Source organism: Sphaerodactylus townsendi, linkage group LG16 (assembly GCF_021028975.2).
Source record: "Sphaerodactylus townsendi isolate TG3544 linkage group LG16, MPM_Stown_v2.3, whole genome shotgun sequence".
Taxonomy (NCBI): Eukaryota; Metazoa; Chordata; class Lepidosauria; order Squamata; family Sphaerodactylidae; genus Sphaerodactylus; species Sphaerodactylus townsendi.
The window spans coordinates 757,229-770,982 of record NC_059440.1 but is presented as its reverse complement, the minus strand read 5'-3'; the positions used below and the strand labels follow the sequence as shown (position 1 = coordinate 770,982).

The 13,754-nt window shown below is 48.6% G+C and overlaps 1 protein-coding gene across 6 annotated transcripts in view; it reads left to right on the top strand.

The window, feature by feature from the left end:
* The window catches only part of RAP1GAP2 (RAP1 GTPase activating protein 2), a 234,795-nt gene extending 223,294 nt beyond the window's left edge, over positions 1-11,501 (top strand). For 5 of the 6 annotated variants that reach the window (XM_048518749.1, XM_048518750.1, XM_048518748.1 and 2 more), the window contains 2 exons: positions 8,588-8,626; positions 9,519-10,172. In XM_048518749.1, the coding sequence (XP_048374706.1) occupies positions 8,588-8,596 (9 nt within the window). In that variant the 3' untranslated portion in view covers positions 8,597-8,626; positions 9,519-10,172. Of the gene's footprint in view, positions 1-8,587; positions 8,627-9,518; positions 10,173-10,933 lie in introns of those variants that run through there. The other variant, XM_048518747.1, reaches the window with a different exon arrangement.
* Positions 11,502-13,754: the final 2,253 nt, after the last annotated feature.

Sequence of the window (13,754 nt, the reverse complement as noted above, 5' to 3'; positions counted from 1 at the left end):
ATGAAATCCATTGCCCTGGAATTCTGGAGGATTTGAAGCGCCTCCGCTGAGTAGTTGGGGCAATGGCCGGAAGGAGCGGCCAGACACAATTTCGAAGGGGTTTTTTTTATAGCGCATCGGCGCTATGAACTGCATTGTTAGTAGGCATTATTCTTGCAAACGGAATTAAATCGCGACTCAGTTGTCTTTGGTGGATAGTTAGGGTGTAACAACGTGAAATACTGTTCGAGAGTTCTGTTCGCTCTTTCCGACTCACACGTCACTTTGAAGGCGCGGTAGGAAGCGGCAACCGCCGGGGTGGCTCCTCCTCAATAAGCCCAGTGGAAAGCTTTCCAGAATTTTGCCAGGAAAATGAATTGAGGCCCTTGCCGGTCGACAACCACCTTTGAGGGGGAGGAGGGCATGAAACTGATATATATGTTGAATGAACAAGTCAGCTTCAATTTAGGAGCCGGAGGGGAATGGAGGTAGTGCAGGGGATGAAATGGGCTTTGTTTGGAGAATAGGTCCACCACCACCCACAAGACTGTGTTTCCTTTGGCTCTCCTGAGTAAATCCGTAATAAAATCCATTGAGATAACTTCCCAGGGACGGGAGGCAACCGGGAGAGGTTTTAACAGTCCATGGGGCTTTCCTTCGGAATGGGATTTGGCCTCCAAGCACAAACAGAGCACCCCTTGATATAAGCCTCAATGTCTTTACATGGCGCGCCACCAGAATTGATGGCATGGGCTAAATGCAGTGTCTTGAGAAAGCCAAAATGTCCAGCCGAGCGGGCATCATGACAGGTTTCTCGAGAACTTGCTTTCACCGAAGGGGAGGCATCGTACCAACAATCCCCAGCTTCCAGAACACCCATCTCACCAAGCGCCAGCTGGGAGTCGCCTTCCCTCCTTGGCCGGCGGCTCCCGAAGACTCACGGCTTTCACTCGAAGTTCCCCGCAGGGAAGGGGAGACCAAGGCTGGGAACGAGGCGATGGGAGGAGGAGCCGAGATGTCTGAGATCGAGTGATCGGGCCAGCCCTAGTTGGGAGGGGGGGAGAGAACAGTGCGCCGGATGTTCTCCATTAAAGCAGCTCCACCCTCCCCGGAAGGCTGGCATGACAGCGCATCAGCCAGTTTATTGGTTTTTCCGGGGAAAAATGGACCAAGTGAAAAGAAAAACGGGAAAAGAAATGTCGGGCCCAACGTATGGTTGTTTTGGCGGACATTCTGGAGGGGGGGGGTGGAGAGGAGTTGTTCAAAGTTCTTGTGATCCGACCAAACCTGGAAGGGGTGTTTAGCCCCCTCAAGCCAGTGACGCCAAGTGGAAAGCGCCACCTTGATGGCAGCAGTCTTTTTATCCCCTACGGTCCAGTTGAGTTCTGAGCTGGAGAATTTTTTTGATAAATAAGCACACGGAACAAGCCTACCATCTTTATTTCTCTGCAACAGGGCTGCGCCAAGCGCCTTGTCCGAAGCATCCACGTGAACCACGAAGGAAGGTCTGGGTCGGGTGTTTTAAGACAGGCTCGGTAGCGAAAGCCGATTTCAAAAGCTGGAAGGCTGTTTGACATTCCTGAGACCAAGGGAGGGGAGCTCCGGCTTGGCAGCCTGTCAGTCTTTCCCCCTAGTGCGTAAGAGGTCTGTGAGTGGAAGGGTTAGTTCAGCAAATTGGGGTATAAAATCACGATAAAAATTAGCAAATCCTAGGAAGGATTGGAGCTCTTTCCGGTTGGTGGGGGCAGGCCATTGGAGGACTGCGTCAATCTTCGCAGGATCCATTTTAAACCCTCAGATGAGATCCTGTAGCCTAAATAGTATATGGAGGATTGATGAAAACAGCACTTAGACAGTTTTGCTAAGAGGGAGTTGTTGAGTAAACGCTTGCAATACTTCCCGAACCAAAGCCTCATGCTCCTCCATGGTTTGTGAATAAATTAAAACATCGCCTAAGTACACAACTACGCCTTTATATAGTAAGTCATGCAAAACTTCATTGATGAGGGCCATGAATGCGCCGGGTGCCCCAGCTAACCCGAATGGCATAATTAAGTATTCATACTGTCCAAATTTAGTATTAAATGCTGTTAAATGTTCGTAGCCTTCTGCAATCCTGACTCTGTAGTAGGCTTCCCTCAAATCCAACTTAGTAAAAATTCGTCCCTTGCCCAATGCATCTAAGAGGTCCTTGATTAAGGGCAAAGGGTATTTATTGGACATGGAAACAGCATTCAATCCTCGGTAATCAGTACAAAGTCTTAAAGACCCGTCCTTTTTCTTTACAAATAGGACAGGAGCAGCGTGCGTATGTTTGGTAGCCCTTCAGATGAATCCACGAGCAAGGTTTTTATCTAAGAAGGCACGGAGTTCCTTCTCTTCGCTAGCTCATAATGATAGATTCTACCCTTGGGTAATTGAGCCCCGGGCTGTAATATGATTTTGCAGTCAGTGTCTCTATGGGGCAATTGATCACATTCCTGTTCTTGAAACACTCTGGCTAAGTCCTGGTAAGCTGGTGGAATGCCTGTGGAATTGAAAGTCATTGGGATGTGCACAACCTAAGAAAACCAGGGGTTTTGTGTCATTGGATGGTGGGCTGTCCCCCCAATACATATGCTCTCCACATGGGGATCAGTGAATTCTAGAATCCGTTCTTCCAAATAATATTTGGTTCATGTAACAATAACCATGGCATGCCCAGGACAATGGAAAGTTTGGCCACTGGAGCAAGTATAAAACTAATCTTCTCCCAATGGTCAGCGCAACGAAGAAGGACAGGTTGCGTTTTGAATCGAGCCGGGCCCTCGGCTCCGAGTGGGCTGCCGTCCATTTGTGTGAACGGTATGGGCTTTGCATAGGGGAACTCGGTCTAAACCGAGCTCTTCAGCCACTTCAGCCGCATTAGGCAATGGGAGCAGCCAGAAACTACAAGGGCAGAGGCTCGAATACGAGAACGCTTAGCGGGGTTGGCCAGAACCGCTTGAACAGTAATGGGGGCTGCCTTCACTCACCACATCTGGAGTAGGATCCACATCCATGGGTGCTGATGAGAGGCAAATCGCCACTTCCCCTCCTCGATCACCTTCGGTAACAGCTTTGGACGAGCCCATTGAGGAGGACCGGATCTCCAGTGGTGGCTTGGCAGAGGGGGTGCGTGGGGTCGGAGCGGTGGACTTCTGTTTTTTCGGGCAGTTGGCAGCCAGATGGCCTGGTCCTCCGCAATAGAGGCACAATCCCAAACGCCGACGGCGCTCGAGGTGGTTTCGGTAGAGACGGCTCGGCTCGGCTTGCTAGTCGCAGAGGTGGTCATAGTCGCGGGTTTCGGGCGTGGACGCCTCCCGGAGCGAGCGTAATCCAAACGAGCCGCTTACTTGAGATCCCAATTCGATCCATTCAGCCATAGTGTGCGGGATACGGATGAGAAACACCGCCGGGTTTGATGGCAATGGGATCAGAGAAGTATTCACATTTCATGCGTTCAGGACCCTGAGGAGGGAGACGAGCAGCAGCCGCACGGAATTCACCGAGCAAATTCGGCAAAAGTACGGTTGCCCTGCTGAATAGATTTTATGGTGCGGATGGCTTCATTTTCAGCGTCCGGATCTTGGAAGCGGGCCCGTAAGGCTTGAAGAAATGCAGCCACTGTGCGAGTATCATCCGCTTGCAGCTCAAAAAGAGTCACAAACCAGTCAGCAGCCACCCCATCCAGGACAGACCCGATGTCCCGTATTTTCTCACGTTCAGATCGATATAAGTCGTCATACTCCTCCATATGTGCATCGAGTTGCAGAATGAAGTAGGGAAGTTTAGAAGCGGTCCCGTTGAAACGGGCAGGGATCGGGGGCCTGTAGTATCCCCTCTCCATGGCCCTTGGAGCCCGCTGGGGCTGCGGTTGCACGGGTTGAGGCGGCGGAGCGGGAAGAGCAGGAATCGGTGGAGGCACGGGGCCTGGCGCCGCTGGCCCTCTTTGACGAGCAGGACCTTGGGAGGCGGCAGGTGCGCTAGTAGCAGGACCTAGAAGCGTTGCTCCGATAGGAGGGGCATTGGTGTTGGGCGCTTGGATGAAGGCGTAGGTACCAACTCGGGGCATCCTATCCCGCTGTTTCTTCAACTCCTGTTCCAAGACAGCTAATTCCCTCTCCTTGCGAGTCAAGGCATCTTGATGCGCATGCAAGGCCGCTTTTTCTCGGTCCAATTTGGCTAATTCGTCTCGTTGCATGGCTGCAGTTAGTTCACTTTGTGTTCGGATGGCTTTAATGCCTTCGCGTTGACGTTCCAGGTCCATTCTAGAGTGTTCCAGGACCTTATCATGGATCGATAAATCCTGCATATATTGCCGTTGCAACGCGTCTTTGGCTCGGTCCAGTTCGAGTTGGATGTCTTTGCGCTGTTGTTCACGGTCTCTTTGCAGGTTCTCACGCTCTTTTTGCAGCTGTTCTCGTTCCTCCTCCCATAGCTGGCGTTCACGGGCCCACGCTTCTTGGGCATCTCGCATGATCGGGCCACTTCCTCGCTCCAGTTTTCTTTGGACGGGAGGGGAAACAAATCCGGATGGGGAGTCAGACTTTCTTCGGATTCCTCCTCATCGGAGAGCAGCACCTCAAGTCCACCGACGGCTCCACGGGGCGCCTCTTGTGCTTCAGCTATGCTACGTCCGGGATCTGAGGGGCCCGGTTGGGAGCCGGCCCGGAAACCCCTCCCAATCCCCGATCCCGCTAAAGTCCCGTATCAACTGCGGTCTTGGGATCGAGCCCCGGTGCTATGCCACTGTGGATTCTTGGGGCATCATCGAAATACGAGTCAAGAAACCGCTCAATCGACTTCTGGGTTGCCGCGATGAAAGGTGGTCAGACCCATCTCCTCCGAGACAGGTTGCATCTGAGGTTTGTAATCCACACGAAAACGGGTAGAGATCCAATCCACAGGCGCACGATCCATAGACAGCGCCCCAAACGACTCATGCAACTCCGCATGATCGTTTCCGCGTCCCTCATCCCAACGAAGTAAGGGAAGACTCGTGTCGAGGCGAGGACGGGAGAGAGTTACCAGCGAGACCTGTTCTCCCGCTGGTTCTTCCAAGTCAGGAAGGGAAGGTTCGGAGCCCTCTATGGGGGCTACCGTGCCTTCCACAGTTTCAGGAATATTCAACCTCTGCATGCCGGAACACCAGAGGTCCACTGATATTTAGAAGTAAAATGAAGGGGGGATTCCTGTCACAATGTAAGGAATTCCATAGAGCAGAAATAAAAGGCTTTTTTGGTTGAAAGACCGTTTATTCAGACATCTTAGAAAGCTCACGTACATGCCGTGACAGGAATGAAGTCTCCCGCCAGACCCACAGGAGGTGCCGCCAGAGATCACATTTCACCTGTGTTGCGCCGCCTGCACTGGTTACCGGTTGAATTCCGAATCATCTTCAAGGTGCTGGTATTGACCTTTAAGGCCTTGCGCGGCCTGGGACCTCCGTACTTGCGGGACCGTCTTGCCCCATATGTCCCAAATCGACCACTGCGTTCAGCAGAGGCCAACCTACTGGTGATCCCTGGCCCCTCAATGATGCGGCTAGCCTCTACCCGGGCCAGAGCCTTTACAGCTCTGGCCCCTGCCTGGTGGAACACTCTACTTCCAGCTACGCGGGCCCTGCGGGATCTTAATGATTTCCGCAGGGCCTGCAAGACAGAGTTGTTCCACCGGGCCTTTGGTGAGGCTGGCCGTTGATGCCCCCCCCCTTTTAACATCTGTGGACCCTGCCGTCCCTCTTCTCTTCTTCCCCTCCCCCCTTCTTTAGGGGATCTATTAGTAGGACGCCATTGCTTACCTGATGTTGGAACGCTGCATTTTAAACGGGGTTGATTTTAAAATGTATAGAGCCGTTATTTAATGATTACTGATTTTATTGTGCTTTAGCTATTTGTTTGTTCACCGCCCTGAGCCCTTCGGGGGAGGGCGGTTTATAAATATAATAAATAATAATAATAATAATAATAATAATAATAATAATAATAATAATAATAATAATAATAATATAAGCAAATGTAACGAATTGATCAGTGTGTTCACATCACAGGTGAACATTATGAATTTTTAGACAGGTTTTACTTGGATCCAAACATGAACGTAACTGTTGTAAAAAATCTGCATGTGAGGCACAAACATTTTTTAAAACAGAGGTGGGATGTGAATCCTGCTATTAAAACCCCAGCTACCACCCCAACGTTTGCTGTTTTCCAAAAACTCAGCATATGCCAGGAGGTTTCTGCTGCTGTAATGCTGACAGCAGTGAGTCCAAGGGTTCTTCGTGACATCCCTACATTATGTGAATCCTTTCCCCTAAGCCTACATTGTAGTCTGTATCCTGACTTTTTTCAGTTGTGGAATGGATGACACCGTACGTCAGTTCTCAGGGCATTTTCCTATAGAGCTTATTCAGACCTACTTACCATCAGCAAAGGGTGCTGCGTTATGCTTTAACACCAGGAGCCGGTGTCATGTAGTGCTGCAGTCAGAGTGTCATCCTCAGATTTGGGAGGCACTGGTCCAAATCAACCCCTTTGCTATAAAGATTGTTGGGCGACCTTGGGCCACTCACCTTATCCTAGCCTAGACTGCTATGCAGGGTTGTTGAGAAGATAAAATGAGGATGTGCAAAAAGGTCCCCTAGATAGATACGCTGGAAGGGCAGGTGGCATGGAACAGCTCCATCTCACCAGATCTCGGAAGCTGAGCAGGGTAGATACTTGGAAGCAAGACCATCAAGGAAGACTCTGCAGAGGAAGGCCAGCACCTCTGGCTCCTTCTTGTCTTGAACGCCCCTCGCTGGGGTCACCATAAGTCAGCTGTGAGCTGATGGTGCTTTCCACACAAGAAGAAGCAAGCCTTTATTGGCATAGATAACAGTACAACAGTAATAAAAACAGATTAAAAAGCATATACAATACAGGTCGAATGAAATCTACTGGCGTTTGCCACTATCATACAGAGAGAAGGATCAGGGTTGTCCAACAAGTAGTGTAATCTACTTAAATCGGGGAGATGGGGTAAATGTAAAGGAGTAAGATTCACATACTTGGATCTGATTTCCTTGAATCTGAGACAGTGTAGTAATTGGTGGGCCAGAGATTCAACTGAGCCATCGTTACATGGGCACAATCTTTTAGCCTTTTCTTGCTTATTAAATCTGCCATGTAACAAGGCAGAAGGCATAACATTAAACCTGGCGAGCATTATGGCTCTCCTTTGAACAGGGTTTATTAAGCAATACAGGTAGTGTGCCAAGTGGCCCTGTTCAAATGGGAGAGAAAAATACAGGGGGGAGCACGTTTTCTTGGCTGCAATGATTAGGGTAGAGAACTCTCTATCCAATAGTTGACCTTTTAATTTCCTATAAGCTTCTGAATAGGACAAGGGGCAAAGTGAATCGACTGACAGTCCAATAGAGGCCATTTTTTCTTCAATTATGGAAAACCAGGGGTTGGAATGGGTGTCAGAGAGCTTTCCACACAAGTAGACATATTATTGCTTCCAGGGATAAGGCTCAGAGCTCAGCCAGTTCTCATCCAAACTGGTATGTGGATATCAGCTTGGATCCTGCTTGGAATTTCCCAGGTGCAAGGCAGAGGCGATTTTTACCAACCACCTCCCCGACCCTGAGGAGCAGCATTTTGGGATTTGTTTTGGGCTCCTGCGGCAGGGAGAAGTCAGTGGCCCTTTCCCAACTCACCTTTTGTTGCGCGCTAACCTTGCCAATTAGCACGGGGTCCAGTGGCACTCCCCACTACAGGGGCGGCAACAACGCAGCCGCCCTGATTCTGCCCCTCTCGCGCCCTCTCAGCGCGCGACATTTCAGCTCCTCTTTTGAACAGAGCCTTTTTGATGACCCCGCGCAGAGCGCGGGACAGTGGAGAAGGCCGGGTGGTTGCCCCGGTTTCCTTTTTCCCGCCGCCTGATGATGTGGACCCTCCCGTCCAATCAGGGCATGGCAGGGCATTCGCCATGCGGCGGGAATTTTTTTTAATTTTCAACTGGACGAATCCTATTTGTGGACACAAGATGTTGACAAGATGTGTCCGCGAATAGTCGAGAATTCGTCCAGTTGAAAATTAAAAAAAAATCCCACTGCATCACGAATGCCCCGCCATGCCCTGATTGGACAGGAGGGTCCACGTCATCAGGCGGCGGGAAAATCATGAACGCAGCAGCCAATCAGGACACCCCCTGAACGGATCATGGGGAGTCCTGCCTGGCTGCTGTCGTTTAGGAAGGGGCGGAAGCTGCGGTGGGGAACATGACCCCGTGCCGAAAATGCAAATGAAAGTGGTAAGTCTCCACGTTATTTTTAGAGTGGAGAAACGCCCAGTGAAAATTGCCCCTCCTTTGTGTCCAGGGACATTTAGGTGGGATCTAAACCCTATTGATGAGCAGAGAGCTGCTGTTAGACAGACTGTCAGAACCAGTGTGAAACTGCAAGAGAAGTATCTGGACACAATAGTGGCCGGGGGCTTCTTGCTCATGATGCTGAGGGCTTGTGCCAATGGGCCCAACGTCGAACCCAGTCAGGTGCCCTCGAGTCCGCGTGAAATCAGTTTCTCTCCTTCCTCCTTTGCAGATGCATTAGCATGAGATGAAGGCTACAGACCTGTAAAAAGTAAGTTATACCACTTGGGGGGTGGGGGGAGGCAACTGGGCTCCCCCTCTTGAGACAGGGCTGCTGGGAGCCACCAGGAAAAAGATTCTCTCTTTCCCTCCATTGCCACTGAGACCCAACCCAAACCCCATGGGAAAGCCAATCACAAGACTCGGCCTCACTTCATGGGTCCCTTGGTGGGGGCAGATCACTCAGGGTTTTACCTCATCACTTCCCCCCCCCATCTCTCCTGACTCCAGGCAGCAGGGAGGGACATTACATGGTTGGATGCTCTGCAAATAACTCCACCTCCAATAAATAACATTTAAAAACAGCAGAATATGTCAAGAGGAGCATATCAAGACTTTGGGTTGACCTGTTAGTTTTCTCTGGGAAAGAATGTTCTTTTCATGACTGAATTCATCTCATGAGTCCTCTGCCTATAGTGGAGTAAGAAAATGTTGACTGATCAAGGGGGAGGGGGAGTGTGGAGATGTGACCAGGGGCATCACTCAGAGCTGCTACTGTTAATTGGTCCACTGGCCAAATTAGTTAAGGCATAAGACTGGATTAAAAGTGGGCCTTTCAATTTTTGCTCTTTGCTTTTATATGAGCAGTTATACCAAAGCTGTTCTTCCTCATTGGTCCTTCAAGGATAGCTGGGAAATCCCTCCAAAACGACCCAGAGAGCGTCACTTTTCCTCTCTCCTGCCCAACTACTCTCAGACAAGACTCTGCCCCACTTCTTGTAAAGACTTCCCCAGATGCTCCCTTTTTCATGAAAAATAAGTCTATGAAAATTCAGCCTGACCTTACATCGATCAGGGCGACCTCCTGACCCCAATATTTTTGGTGGGGGTTTTTCAGGGCATTTCTGTTCTGGTTTTATATTTGGCTAACTTGTTTTTTTAAGGGAAATCTTTTCTCTTCGAATGAGAACACCAATCTGCTATCCTGGGCATAATTGTCGTGCGCCTCTCATGCAGCCTTCACTTCAACTGCTGTTTTCATTCAACCAAAATGGAACTGTCATCTTACTCAAATCTCCTGGACCAGATGAGATGCCCCAGGAGACGAGCAAAACAGATTGTCAGGCTCATGCTTCATGCCGTTTGACTGGAAGGACGTCACTTGGAGATGAGTTTTCTGCCATGGAGCGGCTGAGCTTGAGTCGCTTCTCCCTTGTTCACCTGCGCATGTTCTTCTTATCCTGGCCGGCTGCCTTGAGGTTTCGGACACTGTGCTTCTTGTGTTCCTTGTGTGGGAGAAAGGCTCTTTTGGTCACACACGGCCATTGTGAACCAGTTTCTTTTCTGTCTGGTACTCAATGGCTTAGATGCAAGTGCCCCTTTTTGTCATGCTAACAAAACTTGAGACATCGCTACCACATTGTGCGGCACATGGTGCTGCCCTTGAAGACTAATTTTGGTGAATGCAGAATATTACAGTCCACCTCCAGTGTTCCAGTCTCTGTATTCTGCTTCCTGTCATTTTCTGTGTGCAGTTCAAGGTGCTAGAGTTAACCCACAAAGCTGTACAGTTCTAGGGCCCTACATACCTGTCCTTCCCCTCCGTAGGAGGTTAAGAGCTCATGTATCTAATCTGGAGGAACTGGGTTTGATTCCCTGCTCTGCTGCCTGAGCTGTGGAGGCTTATCTGGGGAATTCAGATTAGCCTGTGCACTCCCGCACACGCCAGCTGGGTGACCTTGGGCTAGTCACAGCTTCTCGGAGCTCTCTCAGCCCCACCCACCTCACAGGGTGTTTGTTGTGAGGGGGGATGGGCAAGGAGATTGTCAGCCCCTTTGAGTCTCCTGCAGGAGAGGAAGGGGGGATATACATCCAAACTCTTCTTCTTCCTTTGTGGCCTTTACCTTCTTGGTGACACTGGCACCCTTTGTTTGGCATAGTCCCCCCCATGGGGGGGCACAGGGAGGCAATCTCAGTGACTGGTCTCCAGCTCTGAGACTTTGGCACGAGAACAAGGGCTTGGGGCACCTTCTGGATGTAAAGCAAGACGACGCTGTTGTTCTGCCCAGGAGCTTCAGGCGTGGATGAGTTTGTTTGTTTGGGGGTTTTTTTGCTTGAACATTGAAGTCTTTGTGATCCCCTGTTATTTGCACTGAGCTGGCTTGGAAACCTAAACCAGTTAGTAAAACTGTCATGTACAAGGCCTAACTAGACATTTAATTAACAATTTCTGAATCTCTGAAGCTTTCTTTTTTAATTAGAAAGTGTTTTCAGGTGGTTGAACTAGTGCATGAATGGAAGGGATGGGGCAGCATATTCCTCGGGAAATAACTCTCCAAAACTTGCCTTCCCCCTGCAGGGAACCGGCGCTGCTGGCCATTCTCTTCCCCGCAGCTGTGGGCACTTTTGAGCATGGAAATGGCCAGAAGAGAAGACACTGAGTTGTTCTCTCTTTTGCTCAGCCGTGCCTTCCAAGGTTCAAGTATATCTTTTGCACTGTCTAGTTTGGCCTGGAGTATCAGCATCATACATTCATTTGGATGATCAAGCCCATGAAAGCTTTGATGTGTGTCAACAGTTACCAGAGAGGTCAGTCGCATGATGTAGGACAGAACTCACCCTTTAGAAGCCTCCCTGATTGGCAGACTCATGGATCATGGCCGACAAGAAGCCAATGAGTTTTAAAAAACCCTTTGTGTATACTTTGCTTGCTAGGACCAATGTGAAAGAAGGCAGTTGGGTAGTTTGTGGCTGCTTAGAAGAGAACATTGTGGGTGTTAAGAGACCAACACAGAAAGAGATGAACAGCTTGTCCGGATGAGTCAGCTTCTTTGTAAACTCTCCTGGAAATGTTCATGGTGCCAAAAATGTGTTTTTACCTCTCATGGGAGGATTTCTCTGGTAGCGGACTCAATATTTTCTTAAATCTTCAGCAACAGCAATTGCTAAATTGCAGATGGGTCCTGGTTCTTCTCACCCATCTCCCTCAACTCAGTAACTTGGTCCTGTGTGGACCAAGATGGCAGCGATCTGAGCAGAATCCTCTTACAGGAGGAGGCTTGCAGAGAGAGATCCTCATTGATGCTGTGGCCACTCTGCAGATATCAAAACAGGAATTCGGGTAACTGAATGCTCAGCTAAATACTGGCAGCATCACACAGGATACCAGAGTAATCAATGGACAGGTTGCCCTACTAGGAATGCATGGCTTGCTGGATCAGACCCAGTCGGTATCTTCAGAGTGACTGGAGAGATGCTCCCAAAGAGCCCCGAAGCAGCGAATGAGCCCTCCTCTGCTGCCTCTGAACATTTAGGTTTTATTTATTTAACTTAGCCATTGGTAGACCCATGAATTGAAGTTATTCTGAAAGCCTTCTCAGACCCAGTTGACCCATGCACCTGAGTGGCCCACAAGCAGGGATCCAGCCAAGATCCTTTAAGTCATTTGTACAAGGTCATAAAAGATTTTTATCCAGTTTTTTAAAAAACTTTGTAATCTTTTTTTAACTGTTCAGGGTTTGTTTGTTTTTTGTGGTAAACCTGGTCTCTTAGATTCACAGACAATGACCTTTGTCTCTATCAGGACCGGTTGTGTGGGGGTCATGACGTGCATGAACAAAGATGTTCATCATAGGATTCAATATAGTTTAGTAATTAGAGTGCTGGACTAGAGTATGGGAAACTTGGCTTCAGATCCCCACTCTATCATGATGCATGATCTCGGGCCAGTTGCCTTGACCCTTGCCTTCCTCACAGGGTTGTTGCAAGGATACAGTGGGGAAGGGAGAGCCGGGCCCACTGCCCCAAGCTCCGCGGAGGGAAAGCAGGGGGAAGGTGATTCTTTGTGGTGCTCTCTCATGTGGCGTGACAGTTTCCGTGGTGCTGCCGTCTCTCCCCTCCCTCTTCACCTTCTGGCAATCACGGCCTCTTCCCTCTCCTTGCTCTTTTCTGACTGGAGCGCACATCAGCTGCACCAGGTGGTCTGGCGAGGTACGAGAGGCAGAAAATACACGGAAGCCTGGCCTTTAAAAAAAGCAAAACTTTGTTTCGAGACTCAGCAGTTGCATTTCTACCTATACGATCCCTTAAATGTAATGTTTCACCCCCTCTTCAGCAAATAAACTATTTTGTTTTCATTAAGTGGAAAAATATAAAGCATGCATCTTTTTTGTTGCCAAACCCACCCCACCCACCCCGCTTTTGGCCTAATTTAACGAATGTATCATTATCTCCTGCATTTCTGAATTTCAGAATTTCATGAATGTATCACTATCTGCAATTCTGAATTTCAGAAGCAGAAAATGTCCACTTGCGCAAGACCCCATATATTGCAGTGAGGGGGCGGGGAGAGAAAGGGTGCTGTTGAATGTGCTCCGTATACAGGATAAAGTTGCAGAAGAGGCAGGGGAGAGAAAGACTTTTACAAGAATCCTTTGACAAACTGAGATGCTTTTCTTTCACGTGTGTTGACAGGTGATGCCTTGTAGCCATCCTGGTTGCTGTCTGTTGTAAATAATGTATATTTAATTTATTGCCATGGTAGCATCTTGTATTTGTTATTGTATAAAACAGATTCTAAAGAAGGTCAGAAATGTATATTTTGTTGCTTAAATGTCTCTTTGCAAAATTCATAATAAAATAACATATTTTGTGCCTATCAGGTTTCTTGAGATTTTTCTACGGCAGACTTCATGAGCCTTTCTGTTTGTCACGAATCTGCTGTCCCTCCAATTCACGGGATGCTGGCAAGTGCTAGTATTTGGGATGAGGAAGACAAACTTATCTCGGTTGTCAGCAGGAAATAAATTGGTTCCTGTAACTAGTAAAAGCATCCTGTTGCTAGTATAGAGAAAACGCATATATTTGGGGGGTAAAAATACAATTGAGATATTTAACCTTACGTATACCAAGGTTGAGATTCAGACCAAAACTCAAAAGAATGAGATGGAATAAGTTTTTACGTTTTTAAAAATAAAAAGAAGTTTTTATTTACTTAATAGAAGATAAAGTTTACAAATCTGAGTAGTGTGCAAAGTATAACCAATGATTTACAAAACATGAACAGATGTTAGGCAGCAGTTAAGGCCTTTCCTGAGTTTGCTGCCTAGCTACAGGGAGAAAACCAAAATGGGAAGAACCCAAACACAAATGGCCTCGTCTTCAAGGGAAAGCGTTTCTTA